Source organism: Empidonax traillii, unplaced genomic scaffold (genome assembly GCF_003031625.1).
Source record: "Empidonax traillii isolate 1590-97213 ecotype Southwest subspecies unplaced genomic scaffold, ASM303162v1 scaffold377:size560545, whole genome shotgun sequence".
Taxonomy (NCBI): domain Eukaryota; kingdom Metazoa; phylum Chordata; class Aves; order Passeriformes; family Tyrannidae; genus Empidonax; species Empidonax traillii.
Genome location: NW_020955570.1, coordinates 86,364 through 109,323, shown reverse-complemented (window position 1 = coordinate 109,323; position 22,960 = coordinate 86,364). Strand labels below are relative to the sequence as shown.

The 22,960-nt window shown below is 37.3% G+C and overlaps 1 protein-coding gene across 2 annotated transcripts in view; it reads left to right on the top strand.

The window, feature by feature from the left end:
- The window catches only part of REV3L (REV3 like, DNA directed polymerase zeta catalytic subunit), a 119,362-nt gene that overhangs the window by 80,338 nt on the left and 16,064 nt on the right, over positions 1-22,960 (top strand). For both annotated transcript variants that reach the window (XM_027893056.1, XM_027893055.1), the window contains exons 16-22: positions 777-902; positions 2,471-2,663; positions 5,059-5,170; positions 15,420-15,535; positions 20,566-20,684; positions 21,338-21,456; positions 22,429-22,570. In XM_027893056.1, the coding sequence (XP_027748857.1) occupies positions 777-902; positions 2,471-2,663; positions 5,059-5,170; positions 15,420-15,535; positions 20,566-20,684; positions 21,338-21,456; positions 22,429-22,570 (927 nt within the window). The remainder of the gene's footprint in view (positions 1-776; positions 903-2,470; positions 2,664-5,058; positions 5,171-15,419; positions 15,536-20,565; positions 20,685-21,337; positions 21,457-22,428; positions 22,571-22,960) is intronic.

Below are 22,960 nucleotides of genomic sequence, written 5' to 3'. Positions count from 1 at the left end.
TAACATCCTTCTGAAGTACTATAGCGATTTCCCTTTTTGTATATCTGTACACACAGACCAGAGTACATTTATGTGTCTCTATGTGTATTAGTTTTCAGACAATGTTCTAAGCATTTTCTGGAAACAGCGAGGGTAGTTATAATGTTATGCAAACAGAGTAGAAAGGGATTGGATTGCATAAAATGATCACTCACAAGTTTTTCTTAAACAGTTTTTCTGCTCCCCATGTTGGAAACAGAACAGTGGTCTAGATGCACTACTGGAGTGATCCAGTAGTTTTTTTCATCCCAGTATACTGGTATTCAACCAATCAAGTGGGTACTTAAAGTACCCTTAATTCAGTGCCTTAAAAAGTGATGAATGAAACAGAATTTTCTGACAAATTGTTGCTCAAGAGAGAAGGCAGAATTTCTGGATTTCATGTTCTCAGACTTCCAAGAATACCAGTGTATGTGAGATTGAGTTTGGGTGGGTTTTTGTGGGGTTTTGGGGGTTTTTGGTTGTTTAGGGATTTTTTCTAAGTATTTTAAACTGCCTCTTGCTTTGCTGTGAGGTTTCATTCAAATTATTCCTAAAACACAGAAAGATACAACTCCGGTTTTCATGTTAGAAAATTACATGAGGAGATAGTAAAAGGTTTTCTCTTTTTAATAATTGTGGTGTAGCATTTGCATTTTCACTGATAAATGTATATTTTAATATTGCATATTATTTAATATTGCAATCTGTGTTTTTTCAATACTATCCTGTGCTTTTTTCTTCCCCTGTCCAATAAGAATCAATTTGCTGCCCTTGGCGTTCCAAAGAAAGATACTTCCCAGATTGAAGGACCATCTTTAAATAATACTTACGGTTTTAAAGTCAGTGTGGAAAACCTGCAGGAAGCAAAATCTTTACATGAGGTAACTCACTGTTACATGTCATTTTATAAAATTGTCATTTATCAGGCCATTTTTATAATGGCAAAAATTAAAAATCCTTTCCTCCTTGGTCCCTTCCTGACTTAAAAATAATTAGTGTGTGGTGTCTGCAGCTTTTAAATAGTTGACCTGCTAGCTTCAGCTAGATTTCCAAGTGCCTTTAATAGTATTGAACCTAATTTCACAGTATTTCATTTGAGATGATGGTAAATCTTCCTTTAAAAATAAGGGAAATATCAGAAGGAAGAAATAGTAATTTTTGTATAAAAACATAAGTTGAAAAACTAGTTGACCCTAATTTTCATGGATTGTTTCCTTAAGAAGTAATGCACCTGACATCATTCAGTCGGACCCTCCTGGTATCTCTACTTGTTACCCTCTGAACTTGCTGACCAGTTTCTACTGCATTTAACAAAATGGTGCCTGTCTCAAAGAAGGTCTCTACATATTTAATGTAGATGAGTGTTTGGTCTGGGAAGAGGAATCAAAATTGCTGCTGGAGAAAGGGAAGCAATGTAAATACAGTACTGCTGTGTTTGGTTGATAACTGGCCAACCAGTATCTATGTATGTGCTCCTAGACAGTCACCACATCTGTGGCTTGGAATTAGCTGTTGAGCAATTTGCAGATGAGATGGGGAGATAGCAGTTTTATGTGCTGAGCAGATGACACAGGAGAAGCCACAAGAAGCCAATAATATTGCGGGAAATGGAGATAGGGCTTGGATAGTAAAATTTCACTTCAGTGATGGCTGTAGTGATTTAGGATGCAAATCTAAAGGAAATAAGGCTGCCCCCAGGGCAGGTTACATGCACAGAAGTATTTGTAACTCTTCCCTCCTAATCCCTCCAACCTGTCCATTAATCCATGTTATCAACTATATTATGCAAGACAACAGAGCAGTGATATAGTGTTGAAACAATATTAAATATTTATTGTAGAGTCAAAACTTGCCAGTATATAAGAATTAGCATTTTCTTAATGTAAACCATTCTTCAAAAAGCTGTGGCAGTATAATTCATTAATGCAAGTGAAGGGGAAGTTAGGAATTCTCCATGCCTTCCTATAAATGACTTAGTCTTCATGCTTGTTTGCATATCTTGAGTGAGGGAGGGAAAGGAAAACGAAGACTAAGAATCACTCCTTGTTCTTGCTCAGTTCAGAAATGTAATTCAGCTCAATATACAAAGCTGTTTGAAAACTCTACAGGAATTTACACTTGTTAAGGTGAACATTATCTGGTTTTTTTTGTATTTTCTGCTTTTGGTAGAAGAGTACAGTATTCAGAAACACTGAATTTTCATAACTGAGTATAAAAATGTATTAAGTGATTAATTTTTTTTTTAATAAGATGGTGCTTTTTGCAAAAAGTGAGATCTAGAGATGCATGTTTAATCACTTCTGTTAATTTTCAGGTGTACCTCTTAGTTACAATATAATATGACCATATAAATGTCTGCACTGTCTTAATTTACACTAATAATCTCTTCTTAATATTTTTTTAAGAAACCTCCAAAACAAACTAACTTACTGTGTTTATTTATTGGTAGGTCCAACACCTTACCCTCATCAGTATGGAGTTACACGCTCGAACAAGACGAGATTTGGAACCAGACCCAGAGTTTGATCCGATCTGTGCTTTGTTCTATTGCGTCTCATCAGACACAGTACTGCCAAATACTGATAAAAAAGAAATCACTGGTGCTATAGTGATCGATAGAGACAGGACTCTCTCAAACCAAGGTTCTTATTTCTTTTTTCTTACTGTATTTTACAAAAATGCTATTTCGTTCTAATCAAACAGTTGCAAGCAAAATGTAATCAAGTACCTATATTACTGTGTATCTCATTTAATTGTGTCTTATTGAATGGCCATATTAAATATAGAGTTTTCCTGCTTATATCTTCCAAAGAACTATTGCATGGGCTGTAAACCACAAATAACATACGCATGTGCAAAATACCGATGTTTGCGTACTTGTGGACAAGCTCCTGCAGTGTTCTAAAAGTGTAAAGAGGAAAACTTGCCTTTAATTTCCTACTCAAGTTGCTGGAAGCTACAAGTAGAAAATGTTAAAAGCAGACAGTATGTTTTATATTTTACTTAAGGGTTATTTTTGTGGTTTTATCTGATCCTTTTAGGATCTAAACAGGGGCCCTTATTCTATTGTACCTTTTTGGCTTTGTTTAGACCAGTGATACTCAACCTGTGGCTCTAGAGCCGGATGTGGCTCTTCATGGCCCTACAGGCGGCTCTCGCAATGTAGGCATCTGATCGGCGCTCCACTCTATCAGGCAGCGCGGGGAGCACTGAGCAAATGGACCAGCAGTGTGGGAGTCGCTGAAGTTCCCCCTCCCATAGGGGGAAAGAAAAGGAGCTGCTGGGATCCCCCCACAGGTAAGAGTAGAGATCACCTCCCACCCAGCAGCTGTGGGGCAAAATGGGGAAAAACTTGCCCTTTTGCCCCTCCCACCCCTCCACCCCACTCCTTCCTAGCAGCCAGAAGGGATTGAAGACAGAATGCTGCTGGGAGAGAGGATGCTGATGTGTCATGTCGTGATGTATCAATGTGTGGTGATGTTAAGGCAGCATCATCACACATTGAAGTGTCATGATGGAAAAAAAAAAAATCACACTGTTGATACTTGATTTTTATGGTGCTCTGCAACTCCATTTTATAAAGAAGTGGCTCTCCAGCTGTTAAAGGTTGAGTACCACTGGTTTAGGCTAGTAAAGAAACCAACCAACCCCCCAAAAAAAACAAACCCAAACAAAAACCATCCCCCGAGTAGTCCTCTTTCTTTCAGAGTTTCCTTGGCATTGTGATGCGTATTAAACCACAAAATACTGTCTAAAATTTTAAGTGTGGACAAAAACGTAGCAAAAATAAATTTAGCATTAAGGCAACAGCTTCTTCTTTTACCACTTTATTTTTCAAAGTATTGTAGATGTTATATCATGTTAAGTTCTTATTATTCTCAGTGAATTTTATTCTGGTATTATATGCTTGTTACTATCTTTAAAAAAATTTATCTCCATTATCTTATTAAGTGAGATTTTTCCACAGTATAGTCACTATGGCTCACTAGGTGTGTGCCACTGATAATTTATCAAGAAAAAGCTCTCTGTAAAGTGGTCCAGTGATATTTTGAGAAAACAAAGGTTCTGATCTGGGTTTTTTTTTAGCGAAATATAATGATGTGTTTAAATGTTATTGTGACATTCGTTGTTTTAATGGATATGTGCTGTCAATACTTTCTTGGTTAGAACTTTTTGAGATACCTGTGGAGTGACTTGACATTAAAATACACCTTTTTTTCCCCTTTCTGTGTTACAGTACTCATTTTTACCTTTATTTCTGAAAGCACTTTTTTAAAATTCTCAATCCTCAGAATGTGTCCAAGTAGAATGCCTTTTAAAAACTCTAGTTTTTAAAATCCACAGCATTGCCTTAATAGAGATCTTACTGTCTGTTGTATAGAGAAAATGAAAAGACAGAGTTTGTGTTGCATAGTATTCATTTAAAGAGGGGTTTTTTTAATAATGAAGGCAAATGCTGAATTCCTGCATGCATACAAATTTAGATATTATTCAGACATTATTGATGTAGACACTCATAATGTCACTAAGTGAGCAATTTCTTATGTTTTTCCATTTCTATTAGTAAATTAGCAGTGTGCTGAAAAAAAGTTCTAAGTTATTTAGCATTTTCATTCTGTAAGGCTTTTTGCAAAGCACTACTCTAAGCTAGCAATTAAAATACATATTTTTCATGAAAACTCTTATGTTAGTTGTCATATAGTCCTTTAATATTTCTTATTAAAAATAATTTTCGAATAGGTGGACTCCTGTCCAAGTAAAATGGTGAAATTTCTCTTGAATCATATTTATTTACGTCTGAGAATTTGTGCAAGATTACCACTAAGATTTACAAAGTGAAAAAAATAAATTTTTCCACCCAAGAGGAACAAAATAAGTCCATGGAATTAATTGTGTTAATTATTAGTGTTAAGGATAAAAACAAGTTACATTCCGTACTTCTTTTCAGCTGTATATTTTGTTCTAACGCAATATTGTTGACTGAAGTAATGAAGTTCCTTCTAAATTGTAATGGGTTTTTTTACTTTTATTTTCTAGGGAGCAGAGACCAAGCCCCCTTGCTCACAAGATCGGGAGTTACAGGACTAGAAGTCAGTTACGCTACTGATGAAAGAACTCTTTTCCAGGAAGTAGTGAATATTGTAAAAAGGTAGCATATCTGTACGTTCTGCTTTTATTTTTCAGGCTTGGAACAGCAGATTTATTTCCTTCAACCCTTGCCAGTCTTTCAAATACTGATTTTTTTGTTGTTGTTTCCCTCAAAGGCTTATTTCTAGAGTGGACAAGCATGGTGGTCTTTCAAATAAAAATACTTTTTGCTTTTCTTTTTCTCTGACAGCAAGAACATTGAGATCCTCTTAAGCAGCTGAGTTACAATCTTGAAACTAATCAGCCATATAAGTAATCTTCTTTAACATATAACTTTTCCTGTTAACCCCAGAATTCATCTCTCTCTGAAACTCTCAGAATAGTAGTTATTAACAGTGCTGAGAGCTATAGAAAACCCCTCAGACAAGAAAAGTTTTCTAGGAACTCTGAGGCAAGACAGGAAAAAACGCTACATGGTATTAAAACTGCTGTGGACAGTTTAAAATAACCATTAGCTGAAAAACAAGTTTCCTTCATTAGTTTTGTCTTCTCTGAATGGAAATCCCCTGCTCCATCAGACTTGGAAAACTGCTGGTTTCCCCATCTCCACCAAGGCTGGGAAGCCGCTTTGGGAGCCCTCTTGGCTGGTGAGTAGGTGGAACCACAGACGTCTCTCCAGACCCTACTGACAGAGGTGCAAAGCTGTAAAATTGCAAAGAAAAATAAACAGATTTAAACTGAATCACCCTGGAATAGAAGCACAAGAAAAAAACCCCAGAACTAGGCAGAGTACATTTGCAATTCTTTCTCTCTCCAACCAGAAAACCTCTGATGAGAAAGACTTTGACCAACCCCATGAAGCCAGAATACAAAAAAAGTTGCTGAATGCAACCAACACAGGGTGGGTCCTGACAGAGCAGCAGATCCCTGTTCAGAGAAGACAAAATTCAGGTAAGGAACATCATTTTATTTTTCTCTTTCTGGGAAATCTAGTGCTCCATCAAACTTAAAAAAAATTACTAAGAATGAGAAACTATCAATAAATTAAGAATTCTCCACCAGTTGTATGGAATTTGGGAGAACTCAGCAGTTAAAATACATATTTATCACTGAAGAAAAGAAGTCATCTCTATCTGTACATATTGAAGGCATTACAGAATGAAAAAAAGCATGCAGTTTTGATGTACTTCAAGATGGAATGTAGCAATCAGCAGGTTGCTGACTGAGAAATCTCTGCTTAAGAGATCTTCTCTAGCATGTGCTAGCATGCCTTTTTGCTGCAACAACTGTATCGTCAAAGATTGAGTTAGTTAACTTGTATTCCTGGAAGATGAAAGGTTTGATCTATTAATTGAGAGACAGCCTGCTGTCATCATCTTAGTCTACTACCCTCCCTCCTCTGTGAAATGATACCTCAGGTATCAGACTTGTGATGAACTCTCAACAAAGACAATTTTGAAACTTCTACTGCATCTACAGTTTGCTGCTCTTTTTCATCCCTTTATTTTCTGTAGCCTGGGCAAAAAAGACCAAGAAATTTTGTTGGAGTAAATGTTTTGTATTTCTTAAGCACAAAATGAATGTCTAAGCCCAGAATAGCTTTAACTGAAGGTAAAAGTATGGTAAAACTACATGATAAAAAAGTCGTGGACTGTAAAAGTCTTTCTCAATGAGAAATGAACAAGGAAACAACTTTAATGAAAATCAGTAATTATTTTATAAACAATCTTCTTTTGCTCTTCTTAGTGTTATTTTTTCCAACACAAGCTAGGTACTTTGGTTGTTCTGGTAGTGAACTTAATAGTAGGTCTGACAGATTAGAAAAAGAAAACTGTCAGGCCATGTTTAAGAAACATTACCACTTCAGCTTCATAGAATAAAAGTCAAAATCACCTCAGTTTTTCAGCTGAGGATTGTATCAGTATCTTATATACTGATACCTACTTTAAGCTAGATAATAATAGGTTCTTGTGACCCAATAGCATGTTGAGCATGACTGCAGCTTGCTTTTGGTTCATGTTCTTGGCCTCTTTGGCTGTTGGAGGAAAGGATGGAAGATTGAAATTACGGGTTCCTGACATAATGAATGACAGAATATCTATCCGCTCTTGATTGTCAGTATCAGGAATAGACTTTATCTACTTGTTGGAGCACTGAACAGAGAGTAGAAAGGAAGGAGGAATTGTCTTATGCAGTCCAGTTGAGGAATTCTTGTTCCCATTTCTAGTCATTCTCTCAGTAGTTGGCCTAATTCTTTCTCTTATTTTGTATGTGTGAAATTGTGGAACACGCTCATTTGTTTCAAGTTCCAGCCTTCTGCTCTTCTGCTTTTGGTTTTTTTTTTTTCTGTGCTGGTTATTGAAAATAAAAGAAGGTTGATTCTATCACTTCTTGTCAGTAGATGTAAACTCTTGAAGAGCACAATAGAGAATTCTTGACCACTATTTCCAGCACACAGATGAGGGCAAGGTGATTCTTGGATGATTTATAACTCCCTGCAACACTCTTAACTGATCAGTCTCTTGTTTTGACTAGGTTTTTGTCACTGAAGAGTGTTTCCCAAATCTAATTTTTTTTATAGCAAAACTAAAATTACTCTCTGTTAACTGACGTTGAGTATTGCTCCTGAAAGTTCACTGGAATTGATGAGCTGAAGTTGGATTCAGTTTACACCTTCACTGTGAAGTTGTTCAGTGTGTGCTAGCATTGAATGACCACAGTAAGATCAATGTGTTTCTACCTAGACATCCATAAAGTAAATACCAGGTTAAATGTTCTTCTGTGGAATTAGTAGATGTTGTCTCTGATTAACTCAGAGCTGTTGGCAAACAGAATTATCATCTTGAGGTCTGTAGACGGGAAGAAGACGTGGTTGTTTCTGTTGAATTGTGATCTGTGATTTCATCTATACTGAAAACTAGATTTGTCCAAATACTCAGGGAAATAAGGACCTTTATTTCTAGGAGATTATTACTGTGAGTGATTCATCTGTGAAATAGGAGTACTTACAAGTGTGAGTACCAAAGCCTATGCAGAGACAACTTTAATTCTGAGAGGTATTGAAATACTGAGGTTGAGGATGGAGAGACAAGGAACAGAAAGGACGAGCCATGGAGGTGAGTTTGGAGGAGGCAGGGAAGGATAAATGGCATGGATTTGCAACAAAAAAAAGCATCATTAAATTGGTTCTTGGTACCCTGACAGCCATCTTCAAGCTTGAGAGGAAGCTGCACCTACCAGGGGTCCAAATTTCCTTTCTTTGGTAAGCTGTCCTCTGGCTGTAAACAATTTTAAAAACAAAAAGGATTTCAGCTCAAAACTGGCAAAAAGCAGCTGAGAAACAACCTCCTTCTCATCCTGTGCAACCACTGGGGATGATGTACAAGCACAGAGATCCAAGTTGTAGGGGGTTTTTTGAATTGTCATAGGGAAATCTTTTTTCTCGAAATGGAACCTGTACCTATATTGCTGTCATGAAAGATTCTGTCATGCTATCTGAACAGCTTCCTTGAATAAATCGTCTCTTTATCGTATGGTGTCAGCTACACTGAATTGTGAAAAAAATTAGAAGAATCTGTCTGCTTGAGAAAGTAAGAGAACCATCTCTTTGAACCTGAAGGCAGGAAGAGGAGTAAACATACTTACATAGTTCCATAAACTAGTCAGTACAAAACACAAGAAAGCTGACTGAAGAGGAGGAGGTGGAAGGGAATGCTACAAGAATGTTTCTCTTGGAGATTTAAAACACGTGGCAAAACTAGAGATGTCCAAGCCTGATGGAGCAGTGGATTCCCATGAAAGAGAAATTTAATGTCTAGGCCTCTCCTACACTCTTAAGGCAAATTTTGCTTTTCTTCTATAAGTGCAGATACTACTAGATAGTAGGAAAGGGTCCTGCAGGCAAGAGAGAAGCAAAGTTTTTGGGGAATTCATGTAGGAATGCACAATCCCTGTATCTGTGACACACAGAGGATATGGAAATAGGATGGGCTTGAAAAAAAGAGTAGCAGATTCACTGCTGCCTGAGTCTCACCAGACATCCACAGCTCTTTGTCTCCATGGAAGTGGTTAAGTAGTTTTTGATAAAATTACAAAATGAGAGTATAAAGTAAGATTTTACTTAAAAGATTTTGGGGATAACATTTTCATATTAATTGTTAACATTTAACATTTAAATATTTTGTGTAATGTTTTTCTTGTAATGTATAATGCTAATGAATTTCTTGTTTGAATACAGTGCATTATATTTCTTCTTCTGTAAATACTCTAGCAACATTTTCTTTTTAAAATAGAGATGTGTTAAACTAACCTTCTTTTTCCAGGCCAGTATCATCTTCTGAGGCATTTTCCTGTAGAGATCTTTAACATCCTGTATCAACTTTATGGATTTTTATTGTCTAAGGCAAACTGGAACAATGTTTTCAGATATTTCAATTGTGTATTTGAGTCACCAAGTATTCTGTTGCTATGCACAGTTACTTCTTTTGTCTGTATCATAGGTGTGACCTAATTTCCCCCCCCCCCTCTTTTTCTCTTAATCTTAGCTGGAAGAAAAATAGCAGTCAGGAAAACCAGACACATAATATAAGAGAAGGTATAGCTGGGAGCTTTAGTATTCATTCATGATATTGTCAAATGAGAAAGACATGTCGTAACAGCATATACTACTTAGCTGGAAAGGAAAATAATCATATTTCTTCTCTCTGCGGCATGTATGAGTTGAATGTTAATGCTGTTGTGTTTAAATCCTGCCAGCGTAAATGCTGCTTTTCATCTTTACAGAGAGACTGGCAACAGCATGCAAAGCAGTATCAGTGCCCATCCTTTTAACAAAAGAGCACTGTGTTGGCAGACACACCTCTTATTCTTGTTGTGTTAGTCCTAGCCAGCAAATACCAGTATTACAATTTACTAGTTTCTTGCAGTTGTAACAACTGATCTCGTTACAATTTCTTTTAATAAAACAGCTTACACTGATGATGAAGACCAACTGCTTAGTATACTATAAAAATTGTGAGAAGGGAGAATGAAACATATAAAACTTGTCCTCTCAGCTCACAGCTAAGGTGGGTGGCACCACATGAAAAGGGTTGAGAGAGAGAGAGAGAGAGAGAGAGAGACTTCAGCTTAGCTCACATCAGCTAAACTTGGGCTTACCTATTCATTTTCCTATTTGGAATAGTGTCATCTTTTAGCTGCAGATGTCTCTTCTTCTCTAATAGGAAAAAAAAGAATACCACAGGAGGCCTTGACAGATAACACCTTGGTTCATTGGTACAGCTGGTACATGAGATTGGGCTGCAGGAGAAGGCATTTCTGCTGCATAAATTGAGAGTTGATCAACAAGGAAATTAGAAACAAGGAACAATAGTGTCTTGTGTTAGGTGCAAGAAATCTGATAGGTCTGTTAAACCTGTTGCATAAGGTAGATCTTACGCATACTGTAGCACAGGAGTTTGGTGTTTTAAGTATTGTCCAGCAAAAAGGAGCTCTTCAATTTAATCTTTCTTTGTTTTTTCCTTTGGAGATAATTCAACAATACACTTGTGAATGCATACAGATACACATAAAATACATGTATGTGTGACTTACTGCAGTGTTTGAGCAAGTCAGTTGCTGCTAGTATATTTATTGGTTTTCATGCTTTTAGAAGGATACCACTTGGATCCCAGTTTTATATATGGACAAACTGACATTAAGAAAATGTGTTTACAGGGAATTTACATTAAGGCTTGATTTCACCATTTACTTGCTATTCAACCTTGATTTTCCATGTAGATAGCTTTGTATGACTTTTCATCTGACTGAAAAGTAGACATCTATACTTCACTGTTGGTGTCGTAACTAGCTACCCTCATTACCATTGAAGCTGAATAGAAAGAACACGATCTCATTCTACAAGAGGTGGCTAAAATATAAAAAACAGTTCACCCAAAGAAGCATTTTTTGTTCAATGACAATAAAGAAACCAGCTTAAAAAACTTGAAGTGACAAAATTAATTGAAGTGAGACCCTTCCCTAAATACATGTGCAGTGCACGTCTGGGTGGGATGGAAAAGTAGAGTAAGTCATGCGCTGTAAAGTGATAGCCTATGACTCACTAATGCCATTATAGGCAATCCCTAATGGCCTGTACAAGCACGACTGAGTTCAAAACTAGTGCACCGCTTCTTCTAAAAAGCTTTTGAGTGATAAGCTTTCCAATTTACATGTGAATTTTCATAAAATTGTGCTAAAATATGTGATATTTAAGTTAGATACAACTTACTTATGTGAGAAAATGCATGTATCTAAAACCAGCATAAACTAAAGTGCTTTTATGTCTTGCCTTATAAAACATCTTCCCATTTGAAGGATACTAGAGAAACAGTTCTTGAGATTATATGCAGATGGATTACAGAGGTCATTTTGTTCATTAGGTTAAAAGAGAATAGGAAGATTAGCTCTAGAATTGATGGAATGTATTCATTTGTACAGGGATACTTGCAGTAGTAATGTAATAACCCACTAAAATTTTGTTGAGTAGGAAGTGAGAAAGGTATTGCACTGCTTTGGCAAGTTAAAACCCAAAGCAGCTGTCCTTCATCACAGGTGGTAGCTGCTAATAAAGTTATGGCAACTTGCTGCTTCCAAACTGTATGCTTGTTTCAGTTCAAAGCAGGCTTAAAAGAGCAAGCAGATCTCTGGCATAATGAGTACTGTTTTATGTACCACACAAGTAGTTCTTCACGAGTTTCTCATTCATATTTGTATCTGTTGTGGAACCCATCTGCATAATGCCTTGCACGGCATAAATCTGCAAGTATTTTCCTTTTAGAATTTAGAAACCAGTTTTCAAATATGAACATAAATGAGTACTTCCCTGATTTTAAATAATCAGTAGTGTTTTTCAGTATGCTAGGACCAGGATAGTTTAGTTGCAAGAATTAATTTGAAAATATGCTAATTTTTGTAATTTTTATTCGATGCCTGTATAAACTATCACATAATTTCTTTTTATTTCAAACCTTAGATGGAGCTATTCATAATTTTGAAATGTCATTTGGCAATCATTGTATGTTGTGCAGAACAGCACGTGGTCATAACTTTTGATGCTGATTTTGCTGCTGGAATGAACTGCAGGCTAGCTTCAGTCATTTGTCCATAAATTGTTCCAAATAGCTTTGGGTTTGTACCACTGGTAGAATAGGCTTCCAAAATTACTAAATTTACTGCATCCAATCCTGATGGTAATTTCCTCTCTCAAAAACCAAAGAATCATTCTTTTGACATGAACAGCAGATAGCAAAATATCATGGAATCATAGAAACAGCTGCGTTGGAAAAGACCTCCAAGATCATCAAGTCCAACCCTTGATCCAACACTGCCATGATTACTAGACCCTGGCACTAAGTGCCACATCCAGTCTCATCTTAAAAACCTCCAGGGACAGGGAATCTACCACCTCCCTGGGCAGCCCATTCCAATGTCTGATTACTCTGCAAAAAATTTCTTCCTAATATCCAACCTAAACCTCCCTTGGCACAGCTTAAGACCACACCCTCTTGTCCTACTGCTGGTTGCCTGGGAGAAGAGATTAACCCCCACCTGGCTACAGCCTCCTTTCAGGGAGCTGTAGAGAGTGATGAGGTCTGCGCTGAGCCTCCACTCCTCCAGGCTAAACAACCCCAGCTCTCTCAGCCTCTCCTCACAGGACTTGTGTTCAAGTCCCTTCACCAGCCTCGTTGCTCTTCTCTGGACCTGCTCCAGCACCTCAATATCCTTCCTGAACTGAGCAGCCCAGAACTGGACACAGCACTCCAGTTGTGGCCTCACCAGTGCTGAGTACAGGAGAAGAATCCCTTCCCTGGTCCTGGTGGACACACTATTGTTGACACAGGTCAGGATACCATTAACCTTCTTGGCCACCTGGGCACACTGCTGGCTCATGTTCAGCTTCCTGTCAATCCAAACCCCCAGGTCCCTTTCTGCCTGGCTGCTCTCCAGCCACTCTGTGCCCAGCCTGTAGCGCTGCAGGGGGTTGTTGTGGCCAAAGTGCAGAACCCGGCACTTGGTCTTGTTGAATCTCATCCCATTGGAATCAGACCATCTCTCCAGTCTATCCAGATCCCTCTGCAGAGCCCTCCTGCCTTCCAGCTGATCAACACTCCCCCCAACTTGATGTCATCTGCAAATTTGCTAATGGTACACTCAATCCCCTCATCCAGATCATCAATAAAGATATTAAACAGGACTGGTCCCAGCACTGATCCCTGGGGAACACCACTGGTGACCGGCCGCCAGCTGGATGCAGCCCCATTCACCAGCACTCTCTGGGCCCGGCCCTCCAGCCAGTTCTTAACCCAGCACAGAGTGCCCCTGTCCAAGCCATGGGCTGCCAGCTTTTCCAGGAGTATATTATGGGAGACAGTGTCAAAGGCTTTGCTGATGTCCAGATAGACACATCCACAGCCTTTCCCTCATCCACCAGGTGGGTCACCTGATCGTAAAAGGAGATCAGGTTGGTCAGACAGGACCTGCCCTTCCTAAATCCATGCTAGTTGGCTCTGATCCCTTGTCCATCCTGTAGGTGTTGTGTGATTGCAGCAAATGCAAAGTGCTAGTTCTTTTAGAATTCTTTACAATCCTCTGCTTTACGCAAAAATTGTATCAAAAAACCATTACCTCATGAGTAGAAGTAGGTAATAAAGGGGATTTTTGCAACTTTTTCTGACCAGTGCTAAAGCCCAAATGGTAATAAAGCAATAGTCATGCTAAGTAAGAAGCTTGAAATATTTTTCACTGAATTTACTGTCTGTGGCAGAAGTGGGGAGAAGCTCTTTTCTGGAGCAATTCTCAAAATAGTTACTTCAAAATGAGTGGTCATCTACCTTTGGCTGGGACTCATAAGCAAGGAAGACACTTACTGATAAAGTCTGAAGCCTCATTTTTAATGGCTGTGATACAGCTAACGCAGTATTTGGGGAAAGGGTGTTCTCCTATATTCAACATTTAGGAAATGTTGGCACTTTTTTTATGTGCTTAAGGATGCAAAAGTACAGAGATCCTGTTAATAAACCAAGGCCCCTGTCTACTTCTTCTGTAAACTAAGGTCTACAAGCCTGCATTCTGTTGTGTGGTGGGGCATAAACTGTGCTCAGCCTACTGTCCAATCCTCTACCTCTTGACAGTTACCCTTTTGTCATTCATTTTTATTAAATGCTGTCTGCTAGAACTCAGAACCTCTCAACATTGAAAGAATCTCAGAATCATCAAGATTGGAAAATACCCTAAAGATCATCTAGTCCAACCGAGAAGCAGCTGTTCTTCCCACTGGAGCTTCTTTTCTCTATTTTTGCTATAAAAATGACAGATATCTCATGCTAGTTTGTCCAATCTCTCTCTGCCCAGTCCAAGCAAATCATTCTAGGTCTCTTTGGCAAGTGACCAGATCTCAATTTGTGGTTTTAATAGTGCTTACTCAAAAGGTAGGTGATACTGGCTCTGAGCTAATTCCTACCTGTGCTTTGTCTTTGAAGGCATGTTGTTTGTCCTTCTGTCTAGTCAACTCTTCTCTGAGCCTTATTGGAAGGCAGGCAATTATACTGTTTCAGGAGACAATTCTGCCTTTTTTTTTGGTTGTACTTGAGCCAACCAGCTAGAATGAGAGACAACATAAAATGAGTTTTTCTTGCGTATCTTCTAGAAAGAAGGTTTCGTAAAGGAAGAGGTATTTAAAGAGAACTGGTAGATATGGTTGCTTTGCTCTGTGTTTTATTTTAGACAGCTCTCACTCAACTACAAATTTTAACTCCCAATAAAGGGTTATCATTTAGGACCAGAAGTGCCCCGTGATTACTATAAGCTATGCTGCAGCATGCTGCACATTGTTAGTTGCAAAACATGCAAGGTAACCTAGTGGCAAATTCTGTTCCATAGGCATGACTATATTTCATTGCACATCTGTCTTGTGCCAGTGGCTAGGTTTCAGTTTATGCTCGATCCATCCTGATTCCATCAATAAACCTAACGAGACCTCGATTTTGTTCTTTATTTGTAAAGACTGAAATAATAGAAATATTCTAAAAAAAAAAAATTCAAGTGAAAATATTCCTTCTAAATATCTTTGCAGTTGAATGTTATTGAAAATCCTAAAAGATTGTCTGTTTTAAAGTCTTCTAGTCCAGATGCCGCTGTTATAGAAACCCATTGTGACTGCGTCTTTTTTTAACTCAGCACGATTTGAATGAAATTCTGTTTATACTCTGTACATGGAAAATACTTCCTTAAATAATATAAGGCTCATTTTTCTTTTCCCCCCACCTCTCTAGATATGACCCAGACATTTTGTTGGGCTATGAAGTCCAGATGCATTCCTGGGGTTATCTCTTACAGAGGGCTGCTGCACTAAATGTTGATTTGTGCCAGATGATTTCTCGTGTGCCAGGTAAGTTACTGTACAGGGTTTCAGTTCAGTTCCAATAGAAGCAAGTTGAAATCTATGAAATTAAAAAATAAACATAGAGTGTTTCTTCAGATGGGCCTCTTTTTTGTTCTTGCTTATATGTTGTTATAGTAAAATCACACGCACAAAATTGAAATACCAGTGAGATTCTGGTGTTTTCTGAATTTTCAAATTCCTTGTGTATTCCACTTCTGGGTGTGTCCTGTATTCATGAACCTGGACTCATTTTCTACAATTGTGTGTTAAGTTTTCAGTTCTTGGAGGTGCTTCTGCTACCAAACCTTCCCTTGCTTCTCCTTGACTTCAGCCATTCTGACACCTATCATAATCATCATCTATGGTTTCTCTGACTGGAATAGGAGGATATAAAAATGCTTCTGAGCAGCAGTTGTCCTGGCCAGCAGCACTGTAATAAAATCCTCACTTTCAATAGCCACTCTTGTATACTGTGGGCAAATTTTATTGGGCCCAAGTGCTGATGCTTTCCTCCAGCATTGTGGAAAGTCTGTTTGGATTTTTTTCTTGAAAACATGGAGAGAAAATTATCCATGAGAATGGTAAGCCTAGTGTCTATATTTAGCCAATCAAAAGAAGCTATCATTTTGAAGAATGGTGTTAGTGAAGAGCTAAATAAATGTGCTGTTGCACCTGAGGAGAACCAAGATGACTGTAAAATTACAAACTGTCTTAAAAATTTGTTGTTACTCTTTGCAGTCATGAAGAGGATATAGATGAGGGAGGTTTTAAAAATCAAACCCATTTAAAAAATCTGCTTTCTTCAGGGCTCTTGCCAAAGATCTGCACAGAAACTAAATAGCCATGAAATAAGAAGTGTTTTACTGTGATTGTTCTATTAAAAACTTGAGCCTTTTGCTTTGTAACGGTTGCAAAAACATGTTTTAGGAATTATGGAGCAAGGAGAATATGAAGCAATGAATGTAAATGTGAAAAATGTAAAGATCTATAGCGTGCTTGTACCTCAAGTACTAGTGGTTCTAGCTTCCTCATAACCTTCCTCCCCCCCACCAAGTGGATATAGGAGAACTGGTAAAGATGAGAAGGGTAATACAGGTGTGTCTAGTAACTTAGTAAATTGGGATTCCAGAAGAGACAAAACTGTGTAGGACAGGTAAAAGCCTATGAAATACTGAGGGATAAAGGGAAATATGGATTGGTTTTTCATGGTCTTTTCCAAAGCAAGAACCAGAAATCAAGTGAAGCTAGTAAATTGCAGCTACAGAATAGAAGTTGATTTTCATCCCTGTGTTATTGAACTGTTGAGTTCCTTGTCACAAGATTATACAAATGCTTAAGGTGTATATTGCTTTAAGAGGAGATAAATTATTGGAAGAATCCATTGGGATCTATGATATATGTGAAAATAATATCTGGACCAGGAAGCTGCAAATGGTTAGAAACTGGGAGAGACCTGGAGGGAGTATCAATAACCTCTTCCCCCACCTTGAAGCATCTGCTTTTGAGTACATGATAGAACATGATACTGGGTTAGTTGAATCTTTGGGCATACCCAGCATAGGAGTTGTTGGAGTTCTGTGTACCTGGACAGGAGAACGTGATGTTTTAGAAGCACTGTGTTCACACACTTCTTCCTTCAGGTTTGAATATTTGCACACTCTTGATGCTTTTGATACCTGTAACATGTTCAGAAAGGATCTGAGTTGTGGAGTCCTTCCAGGGACGAGAACATAAGAAAAATTTGCATCTTCAGTTGAAAGTTGTTGGCAATTGGACTTGGGTGAATATTTAAATACTTAATATATGAAAACAGGAACACGTGATAGTTTAAATATGAATTGGTTCACAATTTTTATTCTTTGGCACAAAGCTTTTAAGTTTGTTCTTCAGGAATAATAACTGATTGCATGAACCATGTTATGTAGTTCCCCTGATAGTTCAATTTAAGATAATACACTGATTGCAATAATAATGCCTCTGGCTACAGTGTTCAGAGGTACTGAAGAATGTTCAGAAAAACTTTTGACCTGTTACACCTCAAGATGTGCAATGTCTTTCGTAAGAGGAACAGTAAGTGTTGTAGTCAAAGGCTCTGTAACTTCCAAAGCTCACAAAGGTTTACTGCTCTGCTGTAAATGTATGGCCAAACAATCTCTTCAGTTTGGGACAGGTAACTTGTGTGTATCTGCTGTTGTTCTCAAAGGCTGAGTCAAAGCTCTTGTCTTGCAGGACAGCTCTGTCTGCACTGTAGTTGATAGAATCAACAGTTAGATCAACAAAGCTCTTGATAGTACCCATCTTCCTGACATAAGCTCTTCCTCAAGTTGCTGGTATTGAGATGCACATTAATCAGTCCTCAAAGAAAGGGGACTGTATGGTTCTTAACGGTGATGTCGTTACATATTTCCCAGTCAGGCTTCCTTCTCCACAACTATCAAGTCCCACATAATGTGGGTTCAGTTCCAGTGAAGGAAACCAGGACTGTAGCCCTTAACATTTCTGAACATGAAGTTCGAGTGGGCTTGCAGGACATAGGCCTTATCTCCAAAGCACTGGTATTCATAGTGCAGATGTTCTTGTGCCAGCTGGTAGATGCACATTCAGAAGTGGAATACATAACACTTAAAGTGTTTCTTAGAACTGGTGTTATTGTAAGGTAAGTAGTTATTCTTTTTTGACACAATTGCAGGAGAAAGATAAGAATATGTTCATACTGATGAGCTCTTCCCAAAAATGTCATGCCATAAGTATGGGCTTGCATGCGTGACCATATACGTAGAAGTTGTTGTGTTCTCTGTTGCTTTGTGGCCTCCTTGTCCACAGTTTTGACCCCATCTGTGTTCCTCTTGCTTTTCCAACCCCTATGCTTCATATTTCCCTCCCTTCTTCACATGCTGTATTTTCAGAACAGGAAGTGCTCCTTCAAGCAGTATGCTCCTCTTTCCTCCTATTGAAATAAAGATGGAAGGTACTTTTCCTTCCCTTTCCTGTGATTTCAACTTAACAAAAAGAAAGCTGGACTTCTCTCTGGTTTTGCTTTATTGGCTGAGTCTGGTGCTGCCTCTGCCATTTACAAGTGAACTATTCATAAGTCATTAGGACACATCACAACAGAAGTGAGTACTGTGCCTGTGCGTAGTGGCATTTTTTGTGTGTGCACTGTGGCCTCCATTTTCTTCTTTGCATTACAGCTCAGAGTTAGGAAGTGGATAACAGAGGATAAGAGGAGACTTTTTGTTTCATCTCATACACTTGAACGATAGGAAGAATGTCCAGTTCTTCTTCTTAACAGTGTAGTTTCCAAAGAGGCTTACATGTTTCTGCTGATGCATTCCCCACACTAGTTGTAGAGTGGTACAGGTTTTTGTAATTTGACAGTGCTCATCACATGCAGAGTCTGGTTCATCAGGGCAGTGGGTCTTACTTGTGACCACAGTATGTTTTGTTACCTGTCTTTACCAGCAAGACATGAAGCAAACTTGAGAAATACAGGGAATCTCCTAAACAAGTCAAAAGAGAACTAGGAGACTCTGGAAACTAGAACTAACCAATAGTTTCTGCTTCCAATTAAAAAAAAAAATTGAGGGGAGGAAATTGTAAATTCCTCGCTTTCACAGGAGATCCAGCATGTGCAAATGAAGAAAAGCAGAAGAAAAACGGTTGCTGCTTATGGGGCATTTTTCCATGAAACATGAAAAGAGAAATTGCTATTTTTGCTCCTTAAAAAAACAAAACAAGGAAGTTAAAAAGATAGTATGCATTTTGGTGAAGTGAACGAAAGGTCTGCTAAATTTTGTCGAAACAAAATTGAAAAGTCAGTGAATGGCAAAATAGGTTTTGTTAACCATATTTTAGTTGATAGAATACACATTTGAAAGGTCAACATACAAAATTAAGTCTGTATTATCTTGTTTCACAGCAGTTCTGCAGAATTTCATGCAATTTTTACTTCTATCTTCAAGGGTAAATGTGGTTCTTGGCTGTCTGAGGAAGTGATTGCTCAGTTCAGATCATTACTGCAAAGCATTGTGTAGCCACACTTTTGCACACTCTATCCAAAATGTTCTGCTATTTATTGGCAGAATACTGTGCAGGCATACCTGATAAATGAGTGATGGCAGAATACAAAACAACCAAGAGCTGAAAAATGGGTATGGATTTAGAAATGTGAGAAAATTGCCTCAAAGTGCTTTCTCTTCCATTAAATTATTAAGAAGAAATAAAACTGGAGGATCAAATCAGTGTGTTTTCCTATTGAATTTAAGTCTGCATGATACATTTAAAAAACATCTATGTAAACTCTGGAAAGAATACCAAAATCATAGACTTACGCTGCTTGAAAAAAAAAGATGGTTTCAAGAAATGTATACCAAAAAGACTCTCTTCTCTTGTGTTCTAGTATTCCAAAGCATGGCAAAAATCAAGGATGGCAAAAGAAAATGTATTTCTGTACTTTAGTCACCGCTGTCTCACAGAAAGATTCAGAGTGCTGCATTTGTTCCTTCCTATGTGCTATTTGTTCCTTCTCTGTGCTATCCAAAACTCATGTCTACCTGCTCCCACTGCGGTGGGTTTGCTTTTACTCTATGAAAAGCACTGACTTTTCTCTCCCATGACCTGGCTCAAACTGTGTAAGATCTTTGCAAGTAAAGCCTTGAGTTATAAACTCTTTTGGGCAGAAATCACTTTTAATTATAATTTTTTTATGTTGTGCACTAATGTTTGTGCAGCTAACTCTCAGGTAACATTCAGCATTGTTTAACCAATACATTCACTGTAGAGAATATATTTCCCTGGACAACATTTCAATGAAACCAAAGTAAGAGTTATCTTCAGAGGAATGTACCAGAGCAGAAAAACCTGGGGGAGTTTTATTTAGAGGTCATGTAGATGACTGGAAAATAAATAACCTTGTGCAATCAGTAACAGTCTTTATGAATTCTTATTTTTCTAGAGAGCTCAAATTGGAAGAGGGATAGCTTGATCTGGCTTGACTGTCTTATAATTTGTATAAAATTCTCTTTTAATGTCTTTAGATGAAAAGAAAGATAACAGATTTGCACAGGAGCTGGATGAATATGGATCGGATACAATGAGTGAAATAAATATTGTTGGGCGAATTATGTTGAATATTTGGAGAATGATGAGAAATGAGGTAAAGTTTTTAAAGCGTTAATGTTTTCACTTAATGGTATTTTTTAATTATTGTAGACTTTGTTGAAAGTTTCATGTAACTTGTGTAACTCTTTGATCTTTTTTCTTTCTACACCTTTTTAAAAAGTAGTTTGCTGCTTTTTGAGAATGGATTTTGCATATTGCTAAAATCTAAAATATTGAATCAGTAATGTTTTTTAATGATATATTCCTTTTCCCTTCTTTTTGGGTTTGGAGAACAGCTTACCTGTTTTAAAAATTTGAATTTGTCTAATATGGTTCTTTTACTGAATTAAATACTTGGACTTATTTTAAGCTCTTAGACTTACTCTTTTCTCTTTTTTGCTTTTTTGTTTTGTTTTGTTGTTCTCCATTTATGACCTTATATTTAATTCTCAAATGGTTCAGTCTTTACAAATCTCATTCTGACTAAATTCAGACATGATCTTTATGAACTGCGTATTCTTTTCAATTGATGAGGGATACTCTTTTCTGACTTGTTAGGGGCTTACTTATTAATATAAATTCTTATCTTTTTAACAAAATACTAATAATAAGGTAATAAATTTAATTGTTACAGGTTTTGAAAAGTAGAGATTTCTTTGATTATGAAAACCAATGTGCATCTTTAACATGTCCACTGTGTTTTTCTAGGTGAATCTAACAAATTACACTTTTGAAAATGTGGGCTTTCATGTTCTTCATCATCGCTTTCCTTTATTTACTTTCCGAGTTTTGTCTGATTGGTTTGATAATAAGACAGATGTCTACAGGTAATGATCTAATAATCGATTTTGTTTGTTGTATTTAAGGCCAGATTCTTAACATCGGATGGGTATTAGCTCAAGTTAGCATAGGAAGAAATAATCAATTTAGTTCAAGCACTAGAAGAGTGTATATGCAGCAACATGAGCTTATTTACTGGGCTGTTCTGTTGTATAGTTATACCCTCAATATTTCAACAAGACATTTTCAGTTACAGTTTCAACATATCTGAATAGATGTACTATTTTGAAATTCTGTAATGTCTTTTATTTTGTCTATGCTATTCATCAGAAGGGATTTTAATGAACTCTCAGCTTCTGTTTCACTTCACAGTGCCTGCTGACCAAGCTAGGCTTAAAAGTAGTACAAAACAGTGTGCTAAATGGTAAGACAGTAACTACAGCTGCTTGAAAATAGCTTTATAGGATGTGTGTCATACTGAGCTTCACCCTTCCATGAGTGATTTGGTATTGCATGATATGAACAATTCATAAAACTGAGTACTGATCTGAGTGTTGTTTGTGACATACATATAATTTCTGTAAAAGTTAAATACCTTTTAACTAGGTGGAAACCTGGTTTATACTGAAATTCTAAATTTATGTTCAGCTGACATAGACATTCTTAATACAGAAAGGTGTTTCCACAAAAGGTCACTCTGTTAAAAAAAAAAATGTAAACACATGAAGGGAAACTGATGTTTCTGTTTTGGTAATCCTTTAGGACAGTAAGGAAAACAGAATATAACATGTAATTGAGAGATGCCTTAAGAGTAGTTTGCTGTAGCACGTTCTGTGTATATATTTAGAATATGTAAGTGTGTATTTATATATGCCACATTTTTGAAAAAAAACATATGAAAGTGTTCTAGAGGAAATTTTATTTGCTGGTTTGTAACAAGTTATCATAAAAATACATTTTTCTTAGTAGAAGGAGCAGCACTCTCCTGATTGTTTATAACGAGGCATTCACTTTCACAGATGGAAAATGGTTGATCATTATGTTAGCCGGGTCCGTGGGAATCTCCTGTTGTTAGACAAGCTGGATTTGATTGACAGAACAAGTGAAATGGCGAGACTTTTTGGCATTCAGTTCTTACATGTATTAACAAGAGGCTCCCAGGTAAGACTTAGTTTTTCTTATAGTTCACAAAAACAAAACAGGTTTTACAAAATGTTTTAGTTCTTCGGTGTCTTTTCAATCCATACGTGTATTTTCATGGGGTCAGAGAAAACTGTTGACATGAAATTAACGGGAAAGTGAAACATAAAGAATACCATTCAGTCCGTTATTGCTGCTTTTGAGTTGCCTAGTCTCAGAGTTTAAAAATAGCTCTTAAAAACTGACTTCCCCAAATTTAACCATGCCAGTGAATCTCACTCTTCTACTGACTTCAGGAGCACTAAGCTTTCCCTTTGAGTTGGTATTGTTCACACTTAAATGAGTCTGAAAATGAATGCTTTCTAAAACATAAATATAACTGAATGTATCTTAGAAAGAAGAGGTTATTTT